General features: G+C 34.9%; 3 protein-coding genes, 1 long non-coding RNA gene and 3 other non-coding genes across 9 annotated transcripts; 5 read left to right on the forward strand and 2 right to left on the reverse strand.

The window, feature by feature from the left end:
- The first annotated feature begins 59 nt into the window (after nt 1-59).
- Nucleotides 60-255, forward strand: LOC129875341 (U2 spliceosomal RNA). The gene has a single exon (XR_008763146.1). It is a non-coding gene; the product is annotated as a U2 spliceosomal RNA (small nuclear RNA).
- Nucleotides 256-1113: 858 nt separating this feature from the next.
- Nucleotides 1114-1305, forward strand: LOC129875347 (U2 spliceosomal RNA). The gene has a single exon (XR_008763149.1). It is a non-coding gene; the product is annotated as a U2 spliceosomal RNA (small nuclear RNA).
- Nucleotides 1306-3932: 2627 nt separating this feature from the next.
- LOC129874235 (thiosulfate sulfurtransferase 16, chloroplastic-like) lies at nt 3933-9207 on the forward strand. Of its 2 annotated transcripts, none has more exons than XM_055949494.1 (7): nt 3933-4248; nt 4358-4456; nt 4557-4667; nt 4940-5013; nt 6335-6405; nt 6531-6584; nt 8737-9207. In XM_055949494.1, the coding sequence occupies exons 1-7, from the start codon at nt 4175-4177 to the stop codon at nt 8809-8811; spliced, it is 558 nt and encodes a 185-aa protein (XP_055805469.1). In that variant the 5' UTR covers nt 3933-4174; the 3' UTR covers nt 8812-9207. The 2 variants fall into 2 exon arrangements, with proteins under 2 accessions (XP_055805469.1, XP_055805468.1); XM_055949493.1 differs by having other exon boundaries at nt 3935-4248; nt 4352-4456.
- Nucleotides 5821-6016, forward strand: LOC129875339 (U2 spliceosomal RNA). Its single transcript, XR_008763144.1, has one exon. It is a non-coding gene; the product is annotated as a U2 spliceosomal RNA (small nuclear RNA).
- On the reverse strand, nt 6570-8327 carry LOC129874236 (uncharacterized). Of its 2 annotated transcripts, none has more exons than XR_008762855.1 (4): nt 8063-8327; nt 7869-7966; nt 7660-7761; nt 6570-6855 (listed from the first exon to the last, which is right to left on the reverse strand). It is a non-coding gene; the product is annotated as an uncharacterized LOC129874236 (long non-coding RNA). The 2 variants fall into 2 exon arrangements; XR_008762856.1 differs by lacking the exon at nt 6570-6855 and adding an exon at nt 7100-7167.
- A 668-nt stretch (nt 9208-9875) lies between the features above and the next one.
- LOC129873944 (protein IQ-DOMAIN 20) lies at nt 9876-11002 on the forward strand. The gene is made up of 2 exons (XM_055949142.1): nt 9876-10373; nt 10531-11002. The coding sequence occupies exons 1-2, from the start codon at nt 10149-10151 to the stop codon at nt 10711-10713; spliced, it is 408 nt and encodes a 135-aa protein (XP_055805117.1). The 5' UTR covers nt 9876-10148; the 3' UTR covers nt 10714-11002.
- A 541-nt stretch (nt 11003-11543) lies between these two features.
- Nucleotides 11544-25798, reverse strand: LOC129872283 (serine/threonine-protein kinase STY17-like). The gene is made up of 16 exons (XM_055947212.1): nt 25225-25798; nt 24961-25075; nt 19147-19220; nt 18884-19003; nt 18672-18726; nt 17636-17746; nt 16872-16922; nt 15515-15675; nt 15330-15437; nt 14755-14828; nt 14294-14469; nt 13391-13486; nt 12593-12673; nt 12455-12508; nt 12229-12363; nt 11544-12146 (listed from the first exon to the last, which is right to left on the reverse strand). The coding sequence occupies exons 1-16, from the start codon at nt 25419-25421 to the stop codon at nt 12066-12068; spliced, it is 1689 nt and encodes a 562-aa protein (XP_055803187.1). The 5' UTR covers nt 25422-25798; the 3' UTR covers nt 11544-12065.
- Nucleotides 25799-26940: the final 1142 nt, after the last annotated feature.

A 26940-nucleotide genomic window follows, 5' to 3' on the forward strand; every position in this document is an offset into this window, starting at 1 on the left:
AGCAGGACTGGAACGCAAGTGTTTTGTGATAAAAGCCAGTCACTTACGCTGAACAAAGCATACCTTTCTCGGCCTTTTGGCTAAGATCAAGTGTAGTATCTGTTCTTATCAGTTTAATATCTGATATGTGGGCCATCGGTCCACTCGATATTAACTCAATTTTTTAAGGGGAAGAGTCCGTTAAGGTAGCTTGCTACCTGGGCTCTTGCGCGTCGCCCATGCGTTGCACTATTGCACGGGCCTGGCACACCCCAGCAATTCAATTGCAAATTTATCTTGATCATTGCCACTTGTTGGTTTAACTTTTTATTGCTGTGAATATATACTCCGATATACCTGTGTAATGCAATTTTGTAATTTCCATGTTCACAAACTTGTTGCAGCAACAATCTGTATCACAAATGATTGATCCGTGACCAGCTGATCTGATCATGAAAGTTAAATATTAATTTAACGACTACAATAAGACAGGCTGGGAGCGATTCACTTCTATATTGATATTCATGTTACAACTCAAATTGATTCTTGAATAAATACAATTATAAATACAATTTTCCAGTTGCTGTAAATGAATATATCTCAAAAATTGTGCTAAAAAGGCAATTAGGATATAAATCAACTTTGCTAATAGCTTTTTCTAACTTTCAAAATAGGCCGAAGAGAACAGTTTTACTTTTGATGGATAAGTCTATACAATAGTAGATGAACTTTTCGTTCTATAGGGTGCCACGCCTTGTTTTGGAAAAGCTCTATCTTGGTAATTCTACTGGTAGATTCGTACGGAGGGGGTATTAACAACATTTTCATTCCACATTTGTCAGAGGCAAGGCTCAAAGTCCTCTTTTTGTAATATTTTTTTTGCATAGAAATATACTGGTAAGGGTCATGGCAGCCAAACCCATCTCCAACTCAAGGGGGGTTTTTGCTAAAAAAAAAACTGCATCTCATATTTTGAGAATGGTCATTGGTACAATAGCAGAAGGCAGAAGCCTAGTAAGTTTATAGTCTTCTCGAAGTTGAATCTGTCAACCTTGGTTTCCCACATCGTTGGTTAAAGAAGGATCCAAGAGCAGAGTGCTTGTAATAAAATCAACGGAATAAAATAAGTCAAGCATATCTTTCTCGGCCTTTTGGCTAAGATAAAGTGCAGTATCTGTTTTTTCACTTTAATGTTTAATATGTGGTTTATTGGTCCATATGATATTAACTCAATTTTTTAAGGGAAAGAGTCCATTGAGGTAGCCTGGTATCTGGGCTCTTGCGCGAAGAGTGTTGCCCGGAATCCGATGTCAATTGGTTACCAACACCCGCTACCTGGGCTTTTGCGCGAAGACTGTCTCTTCGCCCGGAATCAGTTGATACACAGTTGAGGAGGTCGATTACGAATGCTACCGGGTGGGAGATCTCGAGATTAGTTTAATTTCTCTGTACACAGTTGAGGAGGTCGATTACGAATGCTACCGGGTGGGAGATCTCGAGATTAGTTTAATTTCTCTATTTAGGAATAATAAAAAAACTAGACAATTTATGAAATGGTCTGCAGTCGCTATAGAATAACGACTTAGTCCACACTACTGCAACGCTACAGGTGTGGGAGCGATCCATGCATAGCGATCCGTGCGTTGCACTACTGCACGGGCCTGGCGCACCCCACCAATTCTAGTTCAAATTTCTGTTGGGCTTTTGCTTTGTCATTCCTTTGTAAAGTTTAGACCAATTTTTGGAGTTGCTCTTGATTTTCAATTGTGTTTAATAACTGTATAAAGGTAATGCACAGATTTTGAGAACAACACGATTGACCTGAACTTCAAACATTCGTTCGGCATCGTTGAATTTTCTGAAAGAATTATGAGCTAGTTTGTGAGAACAACCTAAATTGTTTGGACACGTCACGTTCAGACTATTTGTAGTGATTGAGGTAGTAAATACCGTAACTAGTTTGAAAGTACCTGTATATATTATCCAATAAGAGAACATGAGGAGGACATCGTATCTGACCCCTCTATTAAAACATCAAGTAAATTAGGCATCCTTAACTTTATACAAATTGATTCAAGACTAAAGTGTAGAAATCTATGTTCATAAGAGCTGTTTGAATTGGCTTATATGTTGTTTTTAGCTTTTTAAAATATTTGACTAGTCAATTTAAAACCATATTGTGCTTAAAATAAATTAAAAAAATAATTGGTCAGTTTGACTTAGCTCCAAAAAGGCACTAAATTTTAAATATCCTTAGCAAAATTCTCAATTTAGCAACTTATATCTAGACAAGTGTAAAAACAATAGGTGAACACTATTAAGCCTCCAAAAATATTGGGAGGACTCCTCCCGGTTACATATGTGCAAAATCATTCAGTGAGAGTGCTCAAACACTCAACTCAGGACATGTGGGGTGGTTGCATAGCCCAATGCTTATAGCCTTGGCCAAGCATCCTCGAACTCTTTTTTTAAAGGTACGGTCAAAAAAGTTCTTAAATTATATAAATAAAAGTATCGTTCGTTAATAATTTGGTCTAAAAATATTTATGACATTAATATTTTAAGGGAAAAGAGTTAAAAATGTCCTTACACTATTTGAAAAGAATAAAAATATCCTCCGTTTATAGTTTGGTCCAAAAATGATCTTGCTGTCAATACTTTGGTCCAAAAATGCTCTTATTGTTATTTAATGAGTCAAAAATGTCCCTATTATTACAAAATGGGTAAAAAATGCCCTTTTTCGAATATATATATATATATATATATTATTTTTTTTATTTTTTTTAAAAAAATCTTGTTCCTTACAAAAAATATTACTTTTAAGGAACACCATTGTTGTTTTCTTTCTATTTAAACCACTTTAAGTAATAAAAATGTAGAAAATTATTTTATTCTTCGTAATCTCATTTTGTCAATTAAGAAAGAATAATTTCATGTACTCTAAATTTTAATGGATAATATATGTCATATATATAAAATCATAATAAATCAATCATTAATTTTTATTCAAATAACGATAAAAAATAATTATAATAAAATAAGAAATATTTTTTTTTAATTGAACTGGAGTAAAAATTTTCTAATAAAAGAAATCTTATTAGGAAAAATATGCGTTCAAAAAGAAAATAAATAATTTATTTATTTGAAAAAGGACATTTTTGACCGATTAAATACCAATAAGGGTATTTCTCGATCAAAGTATTGACGACAAGGGTATTTTTAGATCAAACTATAAACGGGGGCATTTTTATTCAATTCAAAAAGTTTAACGACATTTTGACCATTTCCCCATATTTTAATCCAAAAAGGACAGCAAAAATAGTTTAAAGGCATTTTTTGTTCAATTTTGTATAGTTTAAGATTATTTTTGGACTAAAGTAATCATGACAAGGACATTTTTGAATCAAATTATTAACGGAGAATATTTTTGCTCAATTTTACCTAGTTTAAAAGCATTGATCATTTTCTATTTATTTTTTAATTAATTATCACATGTGGGTGTATGATCACATACAAACATACATATAAAATTGTTAGAAGTATCTTTAACAAGACTCTATATTCATGAGATTGATTCAAATTCTGATACGTGAAACACCTATCCCTATATTATTTCATTTACCCGACCATTAGTTTTTGTTCTTTTTCTCTCAAGAAACAAGTTCCCAAATAAAGAAAAAAGAAGAAACTTCCAATCATACAGGAAATTTTATTATTCATTATGTATATAACAATATGTAACTGGTCGAGAGGTCAATAATAAGTAAGGACATTGAAAAGTGTGCTTGTGGATAAAAGGAGGTTAGACTGGAGACACACACAAAAAAAGTAGGTCCATTTGGAACTTATCCAACCATAGGATAATCCAAGTCACCCTCACATCATTTTGGGAATGATCTGAATTACAGTTGTGCAAAATTGGAATTCACAAAAGTCCACATATTTTTCCTTTACATGTCTATCTATCCATACACTTGCAGACCCATGTTGATTCCTCGAGTCTACTCCATGCCTTGTCTTCACCCTTAAATATCCATCTCCCTTTCATTTCTCACCATCAACACAAAATTCAAGAAAGAGCTTACACATATTTTCAAGAATTTCGATATATTCTATTGAATTTCCATCACAACTCAAAGTTTGTAGCTTAGCATCGAGAAACTTTCAGAGCCAACAAATTTAGGAACAATAAATCATGAGTACCATTTCCCTTCATTCAACCTCATTTTCACTTCTTGAGTATCAAGTTCCCAAGAATTTGACAAACAGGTATATTTATATGCATTGAAAATTTGAAATCCTTTGATCAGTTTCATTTTTATTTTCCAATGGGTGTTTTATGTTTCTGTTTTGTGACTTGAATGCCATGTAGAAGCAGGATCAATGGATCAGTGTCCTTGATTCCAATGGCAAGGTCTCAATTTCAGCCTCAAAAAAGACGTAATATTGGTACTAGCAATAGAAATCCAAGCTTTAGGTGAGTTCTTGAGTACATCCCCTGTTTTATGTTATTTCTCTGTTTTTTGCTTCAAAATGACTGATGGAGTAGTGTTTGTTTGAACAAACCATTTGTGTAGCTGGATGGCAACAGTTGGAGAAAAAGTACAGTCCTCCACTATTCCTACTTCTGTTCCAGTTCGAGTTGCACTTGAATTGCTTCAAGCTGGACATCATTATTTAGATGTCAGGTAATGCTAATTCATGGAGTTCTTTCTGTTTCAATTTATATGACATATTTCAAATATTATTTCGAGATTCACACAAATAACTTCATATGCCTTTTGATTATTTTAAATTATTATTTTTCGTGACTTATACTTTCTAAATATATAAATTATTTTTCAAAAATTTTAAAGAAGGTATGTCACATAAAGCAAAAATCCAAAATCCGAAATCCGAACTTATGTCACATAAGCAATCATTAGTATTATTATGGAAGATCCAATATTATTTTGTGCAGAACTGCTGAAGAGTTCAGTGATGGGCATGCTGTTGGGGCCATAAATATTCCTTACATGCTTAGAATTGGCTCAGGTTCGATTATTTAGTAATTCAATAGTACTCCCTTTTTCGTCTGGTACCCGATGTTAACAATATTAAAGTATTTCAATTTGTTTTACAAGTGTCCTCTTTATTTCTAAGTGGCAACCGTGCCGCATAGATATTTTACAATTGTAATTGAGTTCTCAAAATTTGAAATGGTGGCAATTATTAGTACGCCTGGTTTCTCCTTGCCGAGTGTCTTCAAGTTTACATGTAAAATGTATTTTGTTCATCTTACTTCTCTTTCTATTTCCTTGCTTGCTCATAGACGGAGGGTTATTTAAGTAGTATATACACAAGACTCTGTTACAATTCCCCTGTTCCATTTTTATTTCTTTGAACATATCTTGGCGACTTAGAAAACATAACTCATACACAACTAAAACGCCTAAAGCTTAAAACCAACTTAAAGAACATTGTATAGTTTGGTTGCACATAGAGTGATGCTTTTTTAACTTGAAATTTAAATAAGTATTTTTTTGGGGGGATATCACTCAATTCATGTCCAAGTGCCTATAAGTTTTTTAAAGGACTAAAAACCAGAAAAAACTTGTTAAAAGTTCAGTTAAGAAAAGGAAGAGCTAGACCAGAATTTGAATGATATGCGAGCAAATATTAACAAAGAGTACTCTCTGAAGTTTCATTTATTTTTCACGTTAATATTTTCTTGCAAGTGCATCTCATATTTTTTTTGTCCAAGTTTGATGTCCGTATCTTAGTTTCCCACATCGGAAATCAAAGCAGGACTGGAACGCAAGTGTTTTGTGATAAAAGCCAGTCACTTACGCTGGACAAAGCATACCTTTCTCGGCCTTTTGGCTAAGATCAAGTGTAGTATCTGTTCTTATCAGTTTAATATCTGATATGTGGGCCATCGGTCCACTCGATATTAACTCAATTTTTTAAGGGGAAGAGTCCATTAAGGTAGCTTGCTACTTGGCCTCTTGCGCGTCGCCCATGCGTTGCACTATTGCACGGGCCTGGCGCACCCCACCAATTCAATTGCAAATCTGTTGGGTCTTGTTCTATCTTTATTTCCTGTACCAGATATGTCATTTTTAAATTGTAAACATCTCTTGGCAGTATTTTTTTTTAAATCCAGAAATTAATGTCTGTATCTAGTATTTTCAATGTAGTATTCAAGCTTTTGATATACCAACACTTTTAAAAGTGAAATTTCCAAACTATTTTTCTATTAACAATGATTGGACGTTAAGTTTTCAGCGGGTTGTTTTTACATCACGTAACTCAACAGTATTGGTTTTTAGCACTCTGCTTGTATTATTCTTTAGCTCTGCATATTTTGGTGCAGGGATGATAAAGAACCCAAATTTCTTGGAGGAAGTGTTAGACCATTTTGGGAAGGATGATGAAATTATAATTGTAAGTCCACAAAGCTACTAGTAAATGATTTTATTTTAATGATAAAGCTTCAATTTCACGAGTCAAGGAATTGTCAATTTCCTCTTGTTGTTTATTAATATCTTTTGTTGACTTGCATTATACAGGGGTGCCAGTTGGGTAAGAGATCATTTATGGCTGCAACTGATCTTCTTGCTGCTGTAAGTCCCTTACATACTACAGCTTTAGTATAGAAAATTCTTGAAAATGAAATATATAAACAAACTAGGTAAAATTAGCCGCGGTGGTGAACAACCTCATCAATCAAGAGTACATATAACATACTCTAATATCTCATCTTTAAGTTATTTGTTTTTACTTTCTGAAAATTCGTTCAATTCATTACTACAATTATAATGTAACAAAAAATTATCTTCATCGATATTGTTACTTATGAAGTAACTAAAGTGAAAGCTCTTCAAATGAGCGCACCTGAAAATCAAATGGCAAAGTGAACAAATAAGTAAATTGAATTAATTAGCAGCAAAAGACTCCAAATAACCAGATTTATTGGGACAATCAAACTGTTCAACCTCCATTTTTATCCACTTTCACCCTATTAGAACATATGAAGTAATCGAAAGGGACAAATATTTGAAAATCAGTCACTGAAATATAGTGTCAAAACATAAAAACTGTTTTTCCTGTATAGTAAAAAGGAGGAGCAAGGTATCTCAAACTCCTATCGCATAAATGATCACACCTCATGTTGAATCCCATAAACCTGTCAATTTTTTCCGTCCTCTATCTATACCTTCTAGAAGTTGTAAGACTCTACTTATGCCAGCAAAATGGAATTAAAAATCTAATTTCAAAACTGAAAAAAGTGAAGTTGGAGAATCTTGCTCAAAAATCTGAACTATGCCAGTAAGCACATAAGTTAAACAAATATCATGATAACACTTCTTTTGCTTTGACTTGGAAGAAGTAAAACTTAACTCTTTCCTGTCATTATTCCCTGAAATTGGATAATGACACTTTTAACAGGAAAAATTAATTCATAACAATTTCATTTCCTTTCAAACTTACTCAAAGGTCAAATACAAAATGAGTTGAAAGCTTATGCAAAATAATCCATGCAAATTCCAAAACCTACCAATAATTCATGTTGTCCATGAGTTGCAAAGGCAATAACATAAGAGAGAAAAAGCTCAAGCATATCAGAAAGTAAAAGGCATAAACATTTAGCTAATATTGCAGCATCTATATAATTATAGTGGTAGTAACCTGAAGTACCTCAAGTAACCTTTAACAGGAATTTGAATGAGGCCAATGGAACATAGTTTGACGTCGCATATCTCTAGAACTTTGTCATCAGTTGTAGACTCAATATCGATGCTGTTTTGAGTCCATCAAAACAGAACCAGTAAATTTTTGGGACTAATCATTTGCCTACATAGATGATACAAAATTCACTAATTACATGAAAAGATCAGTCTCTGTACCTTATTTTGATGGCTTCACGAATATGAGGTGGCCTTGTTTTTTGTGATCATTTGAAGGTTAATTGTGCTTGAACCATTCTAGGAACATTAATGAAAATCTGCAATATTAGCAAAAAAAATTCATTCAAGTAGACATTTTAGGAATTAATTTAATCCATTTCATTCAAACGAATAAAAAGGAGGAGAAATATCACCTTTGAGAGACGTAACTGGTAAGAGATGAGTCGTTTGAGAGTTACAAACGGTTACAGTTAATTGATAAGAAAAGGGGAACGGTGCAATTGATAAAAACTCAATGATTTTAGTTTTTTTAATAAGAACTGTAACTTATTCTGAGTAAATTTAAAAAGATACAAAAGAAGAAGATACCAGTCATATGATGTTATAGCCATTCATTATGCAGTGAGGCCCCATAAAGGCCTAACTGAGAGAAGAATCATGGAAAGAGTGGCTTGAGAACTCATCTTGTCCCCCAACTTCAGAGCATAAACTTGAAACCGCATATATAAGAGGATCATTGATATCTAGTTCCTCACCGCCCCGTGTCTTTGCTTTGTGGCGAAGAACTAATTATTCTCCTATTTGTTAAATGGGACTGCGTAATTGCTTGTGAAATTTGTTAGTTTGAGATTTTTTGAATGAGCGTCGCGTTGTCGAATTTTAGGGGAAAGGGGAGGGCAAGGAGTCGTATGTAAAGGGAAAAATGACGCTTCATCGAAGAGTTCATCTTTTTTTTTTTTTAATTATGATTTATGAATTTTAAATTAGAGAAAGCCAAAAAATTTGACAAAAAAGAAAAATACAAATACTGAGTTTTTAGAGTGCCACGTGTACGCCACTCGCTAATTATTTGCTATATATTGTTCAGGGATTTACTGGGGTAACTGACATTGCTGGAGGATATGCTGCTTGGACAGAGAGTGGACTTCCGACTGCGTCTTGAATGTAAAGCATTAAAATAGCCTTTTATTCACTCACATATAAAAGGGTAGATTTTAATTAATAAGCACAATAACACCATCTTAATTATTACATATTATAATAACTAGTAATCAACATGGAGAAATCAGGTCCCTTTCATCACATCAAAATGTGACACAAGTTAAACAAGTAACTTGCAAAAACTTTTGTACAGTAATATGTATTAGGTGATACCCGATGTGGGAGAATCTGAATTGCTGAAAAGAATTGCAAGCAATATGTGTAAATATTGTTCTGCTGGAATAAATAATATTTGCCTCAAAGGGCTAAAGAAAATTGCAAACTTGTACTACGTTTATGTTGTTGGGATTAATTATAAACAAGGAAAACTGACAAGCCAGGTTTATTTTACTTTTTTGTTTTGGATTGAAAACAAAGATAAATAAGACGGTAGGTACAAACAGGTTTGGTGATCTAATAGATCAACGCACAAGGAAGGAAAATTAAATACTTAAATTAAGGAATCCTAACGAATAACAACCTGGTGGAAATGACTAAAGAATGATAAGGCAATATCAACAGCAGAATAAGCTGGACGACCGGACCAGCTTACTGTACAAGTTTAATATTTTAAAATTGAATTTTTATTCTTTATTGTGACCCAATCAACACGCATAATGTAGTTACAGGTAAACATTTAAGATAAATATTAGTAATTGATAACTTGCTAAAAACAGTAATTAGTTTGTTATAACATGTTAAAATACATTAACTTCCTCCATTTTAATTTGTTTGTTTGGTTTTGACTCGACACTAAATTTACAAAATAAAGAAATTTGTTGTCTTAAACTAAAGATATCTAGAATGTATCCAAATTTCTTTAAAGCTTGTGGCTTTAAATATGTCACGTGAAAAGTTTAAATTACAGAATTGCCAAAAAAGGAAAGACATTCTTTTTAAGATTGAACGGAAAGAGTAGTAAAAGTTTATACTCCTATGTTAGCGTATATAATCTTAACCTAAATCGTTTTTAGTTGTATGTTTTTCTTTTTTGACTTTGTCCAAATATTAGTTGGTACGTTCAAGCCATATCTTAACATTAGTGGCCCCTGCCCTGGTGATGGAATATTGGTCCTTTGAAATACTTTAAAGTTACACAAAATCAATTTCATCTTGCCACGTTCTAGTAGACCCATTGCTCCATTCTCTTACTTTCCTAACAAACATGTTAGCCACGCTTCCTTATTTCCCGAATGTTAGTATCATACACATAAAATCTGTCCAATTCAGAAGCTCTGCCAGAATTGAGTTTGAAAAAAAATAGTAGAAGGATAACAATATTAATTAAGAGTATCAAAGATGAGGATGTCCAAGAAGAATTGGTTTGGCAATATCCGAAAGAAACTATTCAGGTCATCTCCTCCAAATAAAAATATTATTGTTCTACATAACAACACAATTACCAATAGGACCAGCAGCGCCAATGGACGGTCATCTACAAAGAACAATAAGGGCTACACCTATTTTATGTCTAAAGAGGATATGGCTGCTATTACTATCCAATCTCATTTTAGGGGTCATCTTGTAAGTTGTACTAATTTTAATCAATTAAATATCATCTTCTTTAATTTTCATTTTGACATGATTACCGGACCCTGCGCATAGCGGGAGCCTTAGTGCACCGGGCTGCCCTTTTTTTTACCATTTGCTAATAACATGTGTTGTTGATTCAAAATTTTAGGCGAGACGGGCGTTTAAGGCACTGAAAAGCCTTGTGAGGCTTCAAGCAGTGGTACGAGGGGCATGTGTGAGAAGACAAGCAAGGATAGCTCTGCATTGCATGCACGCCCTTGCACGGTTGCAAGTTACTGTCCGAGCTAGGCAACTGCTCAGTAAGTGCAATGACCGTGTAGTTAACCATTGAAAAGTAAATAGGGCAATCAGATCATAGAATGGAGGGAGCTACTGAGTGCCTGAACATGACTTGTAGTGTTGTACCTTTAATTCTTGTGATCCTTATTTAGAACTTGGAATTGCAACTAACAAATTTAAAATTTGTGTAAATCATGCTTATATGTATCTTATAGGTGTGAGTTTGGTAAGCTTCTGAAGAATACGTCGATTATCTGAAAGATATGAATATTCTATAGTACATATACTATGTACTCGTGTGGTTACGGACTTACGGTGTAAGATGATCTAAATTTCGTCTATTCTTGTTTCTATGTCTTGCTAACATTTGATTCTTTTCCATCTCTTAGTACAAAAAAGTTCTCATTTTCATCGTTATTTCTTTTCAAATTATATACCTAGACTCTTATGTACCTCAAATTTCACTTCTCACGCACAATTCAATTGCAGAGGTATCTATACGTCATGACAATGGTTATTTTTCAATTTTGCGGGATTGTAAAGAGACTATTTGTGAATTTTATCCGAATATTAATTCCACTTAAGAGTGTATAAACTCAACGCATAGTTCTACTTTAAGAGTTAATACCAAAATTTCAGTTGTCCATCATATATACATATACTGTTGCATTACATTATTATGCAGCGGGTTCACTTGGAAAAAATGGCACCTCGAATATAGCTCAACTGCAACAAGACAAGGAAAAAAAATGTTTCATGCTTCCATGATTCATTTGCTTCTGGACAAAATTTCTTCAATTGAGCGTAACTACTTCAGGTGTTGGGAGTTATTTTTTGATTGGCTTTGTTAACCCTACAAGCTTCTATCTATAAAGCAAGATGAAATCACAAAGGTAAATCCATTTTAGTTGGGAAATCTTTTCCGAGTCAATCCAATACAAAGCTCATTCAGAAAATGTTGTGCATCTAGAACTTGTAAACACGTCTTGGATGAAAGCAATGCTTGTCGACCATATCTTTCACCAGCATTCCCGTACATCCCCTGTAATCTGAGGCGGCATTGATAGACATCTTGGTTAACTTCAAAAAAAAAATCAATTCAGAAGCAATGATCTGGTGGTGGCTAGAACCAGTTAAAGAGGATATAAATTCTCAATGAGAAAGGTACAAAAAGGGTTAGGAATTAGAACTTGCGCAAATTCACAGGTATTCTGTACAGAGTTGCCAAAGCTTTACTCACCAGCTTGCACCCCTGACCAAATTAGGAACAGTAAAAGAATGCCAAGCGACATTAAATAAAAACCATGATTTTCAAAAACTAATCAGATCAAGTCTGGTCATCTGAGAATCTGTACACCGAGACAAAAGCTGAAGGCCGATCACCCTCCTCTCTTTAGTAAATTCTCAGTGATTGCCCTTTCTAAGGGCCGAGAAAAAGCTACCGATTGATTTGTCCTTGTGTCTGTCCTCTCCATCATCTCCAACCTGTTTTTCAAGCATACAAAACTAGGTTCAAAGGAATGAACAAACTTTAATAAAACCAAGCTTATATAATGCAAATGCCTACCTCCCTAGTTAGTTGCTTCAGAATATCCAAAATCTCCGAGAAATCTGGTCTCTGAGTTGGGTCCTGCTGCCAGCATTTCTCAAGAAGTTCAGCAAGCTTTGGATGAGTGCTCTTAGGAATTGTTGGCCTTAGACCCTGATAAACATATGTCAAACCAAATGTGAGGTGTTGGTTTAACTGGGGAAGATATCACAAGTACTAATGATCACAGTGGACTTTATACTACCTGTTGCACCACACCTATTGCTGCTTGTAATGGTGTTAAGTACGCATATGGAATCTGCCCCATCACAGTACATGAACGTTAGTTGAGGTGTCCAGCAACTAATACATGAACATAAATAGCTGCTACACAGAGACTTACTTCTCCAGTCAGAAGTTCCCACAGCACTATACCGAAGCTGAAAACATCAGCCTTGTGGTCATAGGGTTTGTGTTCAATCACCTTCAACAAATAAAAACCACTTTAAGCAAGAGACTTGCATGCTGCAGGATGGTTAAGCACAAAACTGGGCTAGAATATGACAGGGATAATGTAAGATAATGTTGTTGTATTAAGAGGAAAATAAGTCAAGACCATTAAAACCAAGAGGTTCATAATTTAATACTTAATATTGCAGAATCCGAATGTATCTGCATTGTAAACTCAAAAGGAATCCTGCAATGCATATTACCAATGACAACCTATGTAAAGTAACCCTCGTAGAAGGTTCTCGAAAGCTCCTTGTGCTTAAAGTGTCCAAAATACATCAAGGTGAACACAGAAACACAAGACATGACTGCATGAAAGTGAGAAGGTGACAATCACACTTTTTTGGTCAAAGTGACAACCACACTTTACTGAGTGTTGAAACAAAATCCAAGTACAAGGATAAAATTGCAAGTCAGAGAGCATCACACATATTAAAAGCTCGTCATGCTTAAAGCACAGAAGATGATTGAGGTGAATACCAAAGCACTAGTCCCGAATCAGCTCAAAGGGAACTACTGCAGTTATTTTATTGTGGAAACAAAATCTAAGCATCAGGATAAACAGAAAACTAGTGGAGCAATCATGCATATTTGTCAGCAAGAAAAGAAAAGAACTTGGAGTCATGAATTTAAACTGGATTGAGGATGTTGCAGTAAGTTATGCATAAAATTAAGTTCAGATCTTCTGCACCTCAGGAGCCATCCATCTATACGTTCCAGTTTCTGCAGTCATCACCCCAGTTTGAGTCTGCACTCTAGCAACCCCAAAGTCACCAACCTTAACAACCTGTTAAGGAGAGGATGGATCTTAAAGCCAGAGTGAACATTCTGTAAACAAAGCAAATAACATGGGAAGTAACTCCGCCCAGCAGCAGTTTAGGTGTTGCTGTGTGATTTCAGCAAAGTTCATCAACAGATTTCCTTGGAAAAGCAAAAACTGGTGATGTAGAAACTAACAAGAAACAATGTGCTATTTTGGACATTCACATTTTTCAAAATATGAACCAAATTAAATTGCCACTGATCAAGCTTTAATGCTGCTACTATTACTCATTGATTTTCTTTTTATAGGATTCAATGAATAAGTGGACCCTGCAAATGATATTTTCCGTCGTCTTTATTTGGCATTGCTTCAGTCTAATCACAAATTATGGTTAAAGGGCAGCCCGGTGCACTAAAGCTCCCGCTATGCGCAGGGTCCGGGGAAGGGCCCGATCACAAATTATGGTTCTTACTCTTAAAATAGTTTTCAGAAGATATCATCCATGTAATTAGACAATTCAAATAGCCTATTAAAAGGGTTCTGAGCAATGAAAAACCTTTTGACTTCTAAGACATACAGATCTCCATGTTTGTTATATACTATTACCCTCCCAAAGCCTAATACAAGACACACTTTTCCCCTGTATTTTCCCAGGCTAATTGCAAAGTAACCTTGAATTGCCTTCATGTTTAATTGCACCCAAATTTTTGCACGAGAATGTACGTACTGGTTTGAGGATAGCTAAGTGACAGATGAAACATTACACTAGACTCCAGGAAAAAAAAATCTGGACAAACTTTTTGAAACAGTTGCAGTACAGCTCCGACTTACTCCATGTTCATCCATCAGAAGATTGGCAGTCTTCAGATCCCGATGAATTATGTTATTCTGGTGCAGATAACTCATTCCCTTAGAAACATCAATTGCAACCTTCAGAAGAGTAGGAAGCTTAAAAGCACCTCTTTGCTTGTGCAAAAAAGTATAGATGCTTCCTCTGGTCATGAACTCTGATCAATAAAATTATCAGATGCACCTTGTCATTAACGTGATGAAGAAGATAGACGTATACCAAAAAGTTACAAAAATAAGCTGCCATTCAAGTGAAGTAGTGTGAGCAGAAAATTCAAAATTTGGAAAATGAATAAAAGCACACCTCTGCTTATAAAACACAATCAAACAATGTATCAGCCGGCGAACATTATGTAACAGTAATCAACAGAAAACAAACAGTTTCTCCAATTTATTAACCGACGTAGGAGTTCACTTTAAATATATAACATCTTGAAATATACCTGTCACGATGCACAGGTTTGGAGGTCGTGTGCATGCCCCTATAAATTGAACAACATTTTTGTGCCGAATTTTCCTAAAACATAGCGAGACAAAATCTCAAAACTTGATGAAAGAAACAGGAAACAGGAAGCTGGACTGATAACACGATTTTAGTAAAAAAAAAAACTCAAATGCACGTATCCACTAATGTTTAAATTTGTTTTTTTTTCAAGACTTTAAGTGTGTTTGGGAGAACCTACGTCCCTTGCATTATGTATGACCCATCTTTTTCATCTAAATAGCCTAATGTCACTGAAAAGAAAACAAAATAGCTTAATTTCACTTATAGAAGAAATACCTAGTGACTCAACGAAGTATAAAGGAAACAGGACATTCAAATTACGCAACAGGAGTAAAATATTGTAAGAAATTCTATACACAGAACAATTTTTTTCAATAGAGTACGATATATCTAGGAGCAAAAAAACAATACTTCAAATAGACTTTTAAGTATGGAAACATTCTCTAATATACTCGAACAACAGTGAGGTTATGCTGAAAGGGATTCTCAACCATGACAGTACAACAGACACACCTCATTATAAAGACCTCCTGAGAGAACTCTTTTACCATATCCATATTCAAATTTTCAGGCTTGAGAACTTTTATAGCCACTTCCTGGCTACAGTATGTGCCTTTATACCTGAAAAAGACACAGGTATAAATCCACCGACTCAACAAACTCAACTAGAAATCAAGATGTGGATTGTTGGATCATACAGATCTCCAAATGACCCAGATGCTACTTTGTTTTCAAATTTCAGCAGGCGGATATCAATTTCCCAGTCATCAGATCCATCAGTAGGTATTTTTACACTATCGGAACCTGATTCAGATGTTTGACCTGGCTCATTCATTCGAGGCAGGGCCTGTGGCTGCTCCTGAAAAACATTACCAGAAGACAAAGCACTGAGACCATCTGTTCAATATGATAATCAAAATCTAGAAGAATATATAAAAAGAAACTTGTTCAAATTAGAACCTACAATTAGTACGTTCAGTTGGAAATATGTTTTAGTCAGTTACTAACGTTTACCTTCCTATGCTTTAGGAGTCTTTAAGTCGTGTCAAAGGCTTATATGCTAGTAGTAAAAATAGTGAACTTTTAGTAATTTTTATTTTTATTTTGACAACATTGATTTAAGAGGAGCTTAAATATAAGGATTAGCGATTCCTATAACTGATCCCAACTTGACTGGATTGAGGCATAGTTGTTGTTTTGATTCCTTCTATCATTTTATAACCAAAATCTGATGCATATTTCACATGAAAACCAGAAAAAAGTTGAAGAGATAACGGTGTACCAGTTACTGAAAAAATCGAGCCGGTCATAGAAACCAACAACAGTAATACTTGGTGAATTTATTTTCTAACAAGCCCATTTAATAAAACTGAGCAGAAGTTTTACCAAAAAAAGAAGTTTACCCAGTGGGTAATTTGGATGAGAGTCATGTTAGCCTCCATACAGTTATTGGTCATTCACTGAGCCCAACTTGTCAAGTAATAATTAAGTCGAGCTTTAAAATTTACTGTGAGGATTCATATTTTTTTCAGATGTAACCTTAGGATCTTTATTGTGCGATGTAAAGCAGGATGTTAGACGATAAATCTGCTGTGCAATACATATATGAACCATAATTTCAGTTGATGTTAATTCTTACTTGAGCTATAGCTGTGGCTGCAAACTGAAACTAATTTGGGGAGAGTTAGCAACAGAGCATTTACAGCATTACTCTAGTAGAAACAACAACTCTCTTCTATAAATTTGTCTGGAATATTAACACAATTGTTAAGTATGTTTTCTTACTCACGGAAAGCATCAGACAAGCAAAGGCGGGCCCTCGTGTTCGAGAAATTCATTGAATATATATTTTGAGTATTTTTTTTTAAAATTTCTGATCCCAATAATTAAGTGGACACCATACATTAACTATAAATTGCATAGCACCATTATGAAGAAAATAAAGCAAGATCAGCATGTTACTTTTCCCAAAAGAAGATAGCCACATAAATCATATTAAGTAGATAATTTTGAGTGCCATTCCTGTCCACATTAAGCTGCCAGAATAATATCTACCTTGCTCCTCGTAATTTCCTTTTGCACCTCACTCTTAAGCAACTCTGTCTCCTAGAATTTCAAACACAGATGAACAAGTATAAAAGTAAATTACCACAAAAGGGAAAAGAAGAATTTCAAGAAGAACAACGAGGGGTTAAATTTTCAAACTTCCATATTTAAAATATACTACATCCTCAATTCATCAGATAACATCTCCAGGTTTGAGCATCCTATTGGGCGAAAATATATCTAGTTGAAAAGTATGACTAGAATGAGAAAGTTATCAGCACTAAAGTTGTTCATCCTCACCATCTCATAGTATAGAATGGCAATGACTAGAATGAGAAAGTTATCAGCACTAAAGTTGTTCATCCTCACCATCTCATAGTATAGAATGGCATTTTACTGTGGACATATCATAGATTTTAATTATATATTATTATATTACTAACAGTAGAAGAATATATACTAAGGTAATGGCTGCAAAGTTGGTTTAAATGTTTGATGGAAAACAAAATCACATCACAATTCAGAGTTTAGAATTTCAATGAGTTCGAATTCTTGAAAGATGTATAGGAATTAAATGGTGTCAAATATTTCAGGTTGTCCAAAATTGAGGGAGCCATATAAACTGGGACAGGAGGACGAAAAAACAGGCATAAAACTAACAAACAATCTACTAGATGATCAAGGAACATAGTTTCAAAACTTTCCCATGTTAACAAGAAAAGACAAATTAAAGCCAAGAAAAGACTTCTAAACTGCTAGCATTAATACTGTACCTCATATGGCCATCCATCAACCACAAAGACATCCAAGGAGAAACCATCAGTAGTTGAAAAAACATGGGCCTCTTCAATGTTCAGACCAATCTCAGAAATTATATTGGTCAACTGGAAATCCAGGATGGACATCAATGCAAGTAAAGAAGATAAGAGCAAAGTTAACATGGTAAGATAAATATGTTTGATGGAACTCTGAAAAAATGGCAGCATTTGCAGATTAATGAAGTTACATAACTTCCAAGACTGCACAGATACGAATAATCAAATCAGTGTTATAAGCTTAAAATGCACTAGACAGAAAGCAAATAAAAGATACATATTTCAGTCCAGGTAAACTATCTCAATATTTTACTGAGACTGTTTGATTTTGTAGGTACAACTATAGAGCGTTTACATAAAGGATTTCTTATATTAACTTTGGAACAGAATTGTATCAGAAAAGATGATAAGACAAATATTCTTGAAAGCTAGGTGTTAACTGACTAACCCCACCCTTGTCTCTTAGGTGCAGAAGTTAATCAAAGAATCAATCCATGGGTCCATAAAAACAACTTTTTCCTTATTATCCTCCGTTTCCCTTCAGTGTAGTCTTCTATCACCTTTTTCTTGGGGGGGATCAAGTAGTCTTCTCTATCAAATTTTATCTTCACTAAGATGCTTATCCTAAACTATGCACTTGAGGAATAGAAATCAAACACCACGCAATATCAGCTGAATGACTTAGCTAAAGGTCATTCTTTCCTTGCTTATTAAGCTAGAATGAGGCTATTTCCAGTTATTAGAAGCGAGTCATATGACAGGTACTATCCATCCACAACAGGAATTCAAGGGGTTTAACCTTATTTCCTTTCAAATATAGGACTCATAATATCCATCCACAACAAGAATTCAAAGGTTTAGCCTTATTTCTGGTAAAATTCGCACTAGCTCCGCATAAGATGAATTCATGAAACTACAGTCTGTGTTTGATTATGAGAAGATAAGAGATGTATTTATGAACAAAGGGAGGAAGATTCCTAAAAGAATGAGGCACCTGAGTGAGCGTTTTTGGCTTGTCAATTGTTGAAAAAGTAATCTCGTGCATTGGCCTGCACAAAATCAATTGGCTCATAAGAATATTGCTAGTAAAGAAAAGTCAACTAGAAATCCTTTGTGAAAACGAAATAAACTCTATATCAAAGCTATGAAGCCAAACTAGCATCATGAATCTTATCATCTTCAACTCAAGAATTAAGGCAATTCAACCTGGTTGTCCGCAAAGTTGAATTGATATCACTATCTCCATCATTTACATGAGCTTTATCATCATGAATTTCAAGGCCTTGAAGATTTGGTGATGAACCAAAAGTTGGAGGAGGATGAATGCTGGAGAGGGACAGTATGGAAGCACATAAAATTAAATGACTTGGAAGCACAACAGAGAAAAATCAAATGTGCAAAAGTAATATACAGAAAGAAGTCATACTGAGAAAAGAAAAAACTTTAATGCTTAAACTAAAAGAGCATACCTTGGGATTTCTTCGTTAACTGAAGGATCTACATCAACAGTATTGGTTGACACTCCAGTGTACATAGGCTGAACCTGCATTATGATATTTAAAGTGAGAACATACATGTAACAAGAATTTCTCAAATTATAAAGTACTTGTCTTAGGCCATGACTCGCATTCTAAATTTTGCCGTTATGATAAAATATTTGCTATGGATCTTCAAGTTGGTCGATCACTGCCTTCTCCCTTCTGTTGGTTTATAACATATATATTTTTTTATATTTTTTTTTATGACAAGAGAAACTCACAACCGCTACCCTTTGGGTGCGCACAGGGTAAAAACCCCGCTCCTATGCAATAGTGTTTCATACCAGATGCATACAAGACACTGTATAAGATTCCCTAATACTACTTTTGCATTACATGGATATATTGCTCAATGAACTCACTGAACAACACACATTAACTCACTCAGACAAGGAATGAAGCAAAATTCTCAGCACCTTATCTATTATAGGTTAACCAAATGAGAACTTGGCCTCAATAATCTAATCAAGATATGTAAAGTTCAACTCATATATCATAATTGTGACTGTGAGAAGCAAAAACAAGGAAGAGAACCTGAGAGGATGATGAAGACAAAAAATCTTACGCGTTAAGCTATTTATATTCACACTTTTAAATGTACAAGTTACATTTTTGTGAAGAGAGACATCATCAAGCCCACTACCGAAATTACACAAGCTCCATGGAATATTCAAGATTATTTCAAAGGAGATTTTCATCCATCACCATCCATTCCGTAAATAAGAAATATTAATAAGAGACTATCCTTTCTACATTATTTTCCAAGATTTCCCAGGACTTTCAAGATATATCCAATTGGATCCTTATCACGATCCAACTCCATAGGCCATGACTGGTGCCCGAGTTGGGCACCCATACGTACCCTTAGCCCCACTTAGTGTGTTAGCAGAATAAACAAAAGCAGAAATCAAAAAGGGGCCGTTAGAGAGCGCATGAGAACAGATATAGCACAAGAGGGCCGTTAAGTCCATCACGGAACACAAAGCCCAAAACATATATACATAACCCACATCACAAGTCTACAGATCTCTACAGAACGATAGCCTAGTCATATGACGGGACAGGGCCCCGTCGTACCCTTAACCAACATGTACAAATGTACAACAGAAAAGTTAGTACCAAAATAGGGCTCCGGACAAAAGAGCACTACCAACCAACAGGGTGGATGTCCTAAGCGAGCGGATAAGCAAACCGAGCTTCTGTACCTGCGGGCATGTAATGCAGCCCCCGAAGAAAGGGGCCAGTATGGACAATGTACCGAGTATGTAAAGCATGGACTGTAATAGGTAAAGCCGTTACCAGAATAGAAGGTGCAAAAATGAGCAAAATATCCAGAATATCAAAATATTTTTCATAACCACAGATAATGTATGCAGAAAAACATATGCCATATCCGGCCCCATTATGGGACTCGATGAACAAATCGTGGTCACCGCCCCGTCACTGGCGCCACAGCACATCATAACTCCAGAGTAGGGAACATCTCCGTAACAAATCATATCATATCAGATGGTCATATCAGATCATATCATATCATATGTGTACATGACACATCATAACTCCACAAATCAAACCCATGTACAGGGCGTACCTTCCCCCTCACGTCGGGGCACGGCGAACGATGCAGAGAAGTACGCACGATAACAAAACCTGACCCGGGCTCGGTGAAGAAAGCATTGATGCATCCACGAGTGGAGTAGTGAGAAACTAAAGGCACTTTAAATCATTTTTGAGACTCGATGGAGTTAACAAAATGAGCTATTATTCAAAAATCAAGACAAGAGTCGTATCAAGTACCTTTTGAATATCACTATGAGTTATATCCAAATAGAACTTTTGGAATCATATACATGTATCTAGGCAAGATAAAATATCCTTTGGAAAATCAAGAAGTTGGCCATCCTAGCGGCTCTATGAATAGGAACTTCCTTGGAATCATATAAAAGTCATATACTTGTATCATAAAAACCATACCAAAAAGGAAGATTAGCTTTATATACTTATGTCAGAACATGCCAAGAGAAAGAACGGTTAGCTTTACATACTTATGCCAAAGACATGCCAAAAGAAGGAACGGTTAGCTTTACATACCTCTTACGGATTACTCCTAATATGTTCGCCTCGTCGTCTCTTGAACCTATTTAACATGAAAGTAATAATATGGTTAATAACCTTTCACTTTCCAATTTTCCACTCTACATCCACGTATCCATAGGAATCATTTCCTTATCCATTTCCCTTAACTAGCTTATTACTAGCTCCGAAGTTATCGAAAATTGGGCAGCATCTCCCCTGTAACTTCAACATCCCCGAGATTTCAACTCAGCCAAAATATCAACAACCATACCAACAACAACAACAACCAGCATCATATATATAAATAAATCACTTCAACATTACCCAATACAACTCCAAACAACTAGCTCCGAACTACGATACCAAAATGGAGTTCTTAGTCTTTATTTCGTAAAATCTTTTACCATACGAAACGGGGGGTTGTGTGGCTGTAACTAGCAGCACCCACACCCTTTTTTGAGTACTTTCCAGCCCTGCAACACGCAATTAAACCACACCCAACCTGCAGCACCACAACAACAACACACTACTCGACTTCGATTTACCTACTACGACTTCAATTTAGTTTGTTTCTAACGTCAAGCGTCCTTATGAAATTTTTCCACTTCCAACCTCGTTCAAGACATGTAATATACCTCATAACATCATCAGAAACTCCAATTTGAAAGGGAAAGCCTTACCTTGCCGGAAACTCGCCAAAATTCGCCTCGGAAGTTCTCCTAGCGCGACTGAAACTTCGTGGCTGTTTGTTGTCCGTTTGGGGCTGCTCCAAACCATAAATTTATTTTACTAACACCTTCATACCTTCATGGTATACCCCATATAATTAATTCACAGAACGGAATCGGAAAACTTACCTTTTTCTCCTCCCAAAACCGTAGCTCTTTCTTCTCTCTAGCTTAAGTTTCTCTTCTCATCTTTTTGTCTAGAACTTTCTTGGAGATAAGATGACTTATAGGATAAAGATGAACTTAAAGTCATAAATTATATATATATAGAGGCCACTTTAGGAGGGGACACATGTCATCCCCTAAGTGGTGACACGTGTCAAGCCCTCATTGGGCCAACACATCCCTTCCTCCAACCAGGGGCTGCCACGTGGCATGTGGGGGGGGCCACCACCCTTGCTCCAGCTGCTGCCACATGGCACTCTCTTTTCCCCCTCGTGGGTTAGTAATCTCGTCCTACTTTACGAACCTATGTAATCCTTGCTACGTAAGCTTGGTATGTACTCAAGTAGCTTAAGTATGTAAGATTTTCAAGTTGGTAGCTTACGTAAATAAGTCGAGTCCTACGACTCATTATTCGGTCTCCAACTTCTTCCGGATCCTTATAAGTTATAACTCTATTTCCAATCTTCTCTACTATGGGGTATCGCATTCTCCTTTCCTTAGAGTTATTTGATAGCGTTATAACTTATCCGTCTCACATGATAACTTCTAAGAAGCTTAAGAACCCTTCAAGAAACTTAAGAAGTTAAAGAAGCTTAAAAACCTTTCAAGAAACTCAAAAACCTCTCAAGGTACAAAAGTCTTTCAAGATACAAAAGTACGGGGTATAACAATCCTATTAGGGTGCAACCGTTTAAACCACTGTCAAAGCTGATCACGGATTATTACATGCTCAGATATTTGACTGGTTAGTCATTTATAGCCAATTTGTTAATTCCTTTATATAAATAGCTATTCCATTGATTTGCTAACATTTAATTCAAGAATTCTTTTTTCTTAGAGGAATGGCCTATAGATCTAAATTTCTGCAATTAGCAAGTCTAACCTCAAGTTGTCTTAGGATATAGAGGAGATATCAAAATCGCTTTCACTGTAGGTTCACATGTAATTCATACCCTCTTAAACATCTCATATGATCTAAGGGAATGAGTAAATGTCAATCACAAATTCTCTTCTCAAAGTATTCATTCCTTTAGATGTATGGTCTAATTAAAAGACTTAAGAATATTCGACTTCCCATATTGCCAATCCATCACCCACAAAATCGCATTGGCTTATAGCCTCTATACTAAGAACGACCAATTTTATCTTATTCCCCTCATTAACTTCAATAGACACCTTGCTCTTTGCATAACACCCTGTTGCCCTCAATGGATATGTGCCTAAGGTGAACCAACAAATAAGTTTGTGTATATTAAGGTGGTCTCAGGTTTTAGGATTACAGCACATATCCTATGAATACTTCCTTATTAACAAATATTATATCCATTAAACTTTCTTCAAACAAGTCAATCCAGTATACCTATTCTATAATGAGCATCCATATTTTTATACTACTGTTACAAACAAAACTGGTTATGAGATTAACAACTCTATATATCGGCACCGAGAATAATTCTCTGACCAGAATAAAAATACTCCTAGCAAACACGAACGCTAATGCAAGCGGAAGTTTAAAACTAAATTTTACTTATAACTAATTATTACCACATATATGGATCCTTTTGCTTTCATTGTGTTCTATCCTTAGCTACATCCACATTGATACAGAGAAATTGTAAGTCTATAGGTACAATTTCCCTCCATGTGATTATAAGTCTAACTCATCTCCAATCTCAAGTAGTTTTTCTCCTCTTTATCTTCTATGAGGCCTACTTGCACTCTCTGTAGAATGTAAACTGTTGAATTGTGTGGTCAATTTATCCAAAAGCTTAATTGTTAGAAATGACACTTTCATTTACTAAATTGTGTTCTCAACATGCCCACTTGCATTCAGCTTGACTTTTGCATGAGGTAAGCATGTGATGATGAGGCCTACTTGCACTCTCTGTAGAATGTAAACTGTTGAATTGTGTGGCCAATTTATCCAAAAGCTTAACTGTTAGAAATGACACTTTCATTTACTAAATTGTGTTCTCAACATGCCCACTTGCATTCAGCTTGACTTTTTCATGAGGTAAGCATGTGATGATGTGAAGAATCTTTTTGATTGTTGGTGGCAATAAGACTCAAACTCAGGAACTTGTCCTTGATTTAACAGCTTAACTTGATAGAGAAGAAACATCGTTGTTAACTTAATTATGTTTTCATCATGAAAATTTCAAATCATCTTCATTTTTGTCCTCAATGAGTCCTACTTGCATTTTCTGCAGGATGTAACCATCTAAAATCTTTTTTGATCTCACATCCATAATTTTATTTTAGCTTCCCGCATTTTCTATTTCTACTTGAAACTTATGAAGAAAGATGAATCAAACTTATATCCCCTTGGATGTGTGGAACTGAAGCCTATCCGAATAAGAGAAATGTTCAAAATGGTTTCAATTTGGGCCATTGGAGAGTGTAACAGATGTAAAAATGAACAGCACTAAAGAGAGTTAATGGTGAACGCAAGAGAAGTTTGAGATGGATGAAAGAAAATAAAAAACATCCCTTTGACAAGATTATTGGCAAATTTACTAGTTTTTGCAACTGCTCTCGAGTACTGTAAAAGCAATCACATAATAGATCCTGTACTTCTTGGGAACATCTTACGCGTTGAATCAAACCCCAACTTATTCAGCTACGACCAAATTAGAGATTCCTCCTTGTCATACATAGGGAGAAGTTTTTCAAATGTCATTTCAACTTGGCGTCGGTTTTCAGAGTTATCAAGAGACAAAAGCATTTACAAGGCAAACACACATCAAAATGCACGAAAAGCATATAAGAGTATAACCTGCACAAGGCGGACATCAAAGGCAGGTCCATTCTCAGGATCCTCTGCTATGTCGAGCAATCTCTTATGCATGAGCACATCTTCTGCTCTTTCCACATTCACATCCGATGCATATCTGCACGCACCCAAATTCAGTACCAAAAAAACTTCAAAACTTAAACTTTCGAGACAGAAAATGGATCAATTACTCAATTAACCAGTACAAAATAGAACAAATGACAAAAAACCGAAAAATGAGGAAAGATAGGGTTTATGAAAGTTAACCGAGCAGGGAGGCGATTAAAGTGAAGCCAAAGCTGGTCTTCAAAGCCAGGGAGTTTAACCTCTTCGAGATTCAAATCCTGGAGTCTAGTGAGCACTTGGCTAAACACTTCCGCCTTCTGCCTCTGTAGCCGATTTTGCTTCGGCGATAACGGCTCCATCGCTCTGCTTCCGCAACTCTCGTTGTCGTCCATCGCCATTCACAATGAAAGAAAAAATTAAAAAATACACAATTTACAAAATATCCTCGTCTTTGTAATTGATTACAAGGGGAAAAAGTTGCAAGTAACTGTAGAGTAGCAGAAGAAAGTAATTTCCATTATTTTAGAGATGAACAAAACGGAATGAATTTGGAGTTGATTTGATGGGTAAATACGAGAAAGTGGACAAATTGTTTAGGGGAAAAGATGGAAGAGAGAGAAGGAGAAGATTCCGTTTTTCTAGTTATAATTTGGGTGCGGGGATTTATTTAGTGCTTACGAAGGTGGCATATAAGAAAAGAAAGAAAAAGGTATGTATGTATTGTATCTCTTTCCTCCCATTGTTATAAACAGTGGCTCCACATTTCTTGATGAGCTTATCGCCCTTATCCTCTCATGAGATCACACCAACGGGAATTGTGATGAATGATTTGTTGAATTTCAGTTATAATATAGATATTATATTTAAAGTGAGAAATTTTAAAAGAAAAATAATTATTTTATGTCTATGGGGTAATAATATTGGTGATTGCATTCTTTTTTTCATTTTTTTTTCTGTTCATACGTAAAGAATGAAATAGTGAAATTCAATAATTCGTTGATTTAAATATATTTGTTCATTGAACTTTTTGTTTACTGATTTTGACTTTTAGATTATGTTTGAGGTTTAACCAAAATTTTCTAATATCGTAACACATTCCTTTAATATGTCAAAATAACATTATCAATAAAATAAATTGAAAAAATCTAAAAGAGTTATTGATGTAACTAATTCATGTTAATTCACTTTATTAGGTAACTAAATTAAAAAAGATATTGATGTAATTTAGAAATTACCCACTACTACGTACTTATCTAAAAAAACAGAAGAATTCGTAAACTATGATTGCTCAAAAAATGTAATGGTTTTCAATGGAAGTTGTCAAAAGTGAATATTCATATTATAGCTAGAAATTAATATGACCCTACTACTTGTTTTAAAAAAGTTGAATTTATAAATGATGTTCCAAAATAACGCAATTATGTTGATATGATTAATTATTAGTTGTTGGTTTAATAACTTTTAATTATTTAAAACACAAACGTATAGTAGATAGCTCAATGGCGAAGTCATTATTATTATCTAAAAGATGTTCAATTGACACTTCTTATGAATATGGTAAAAATATATATATATATATATATATATATATATATATATATATATATATATATATATATATTTTGTTATATTTTAAATTTTTAAATAAAAATCTTGACCATGAGTATATTCAGCATCCAAGTGGAGATTTTCTTGAGCAACACCTATGTGGTTTTTTATTCTTTATTTTAAAAAAAATTGTTGAGCATATAAATCCAAAATGTGATGAGGTGGAATCCACATGATATGGTCAGTACGACTTTGTACAAATGGAGTATAAAAAATAAGAAAAAAGAAATAAAAGAATAGTATTATCATCTCCCGTTGGTTCAGAGAGGACCATATGGGATTGCTGTGGCAAAACGAAGCCGCTAGACT

Source organism: Solanum dulcamara, chromosome 11 (assembly GCF_947179165.1).
Source record: "Solanum dulcamara chromosome 11, daSolDulc1.2, whole genome shotgun sequence".
In the NCBI taxonomy this organism is placed as follows: domain Eukaryota; kingdom Viridiplantae; phylum Streptophyta; class Magnoliopsida; order Solanales; family Solanaceae; genus Solanum; species Solanum dulcamara.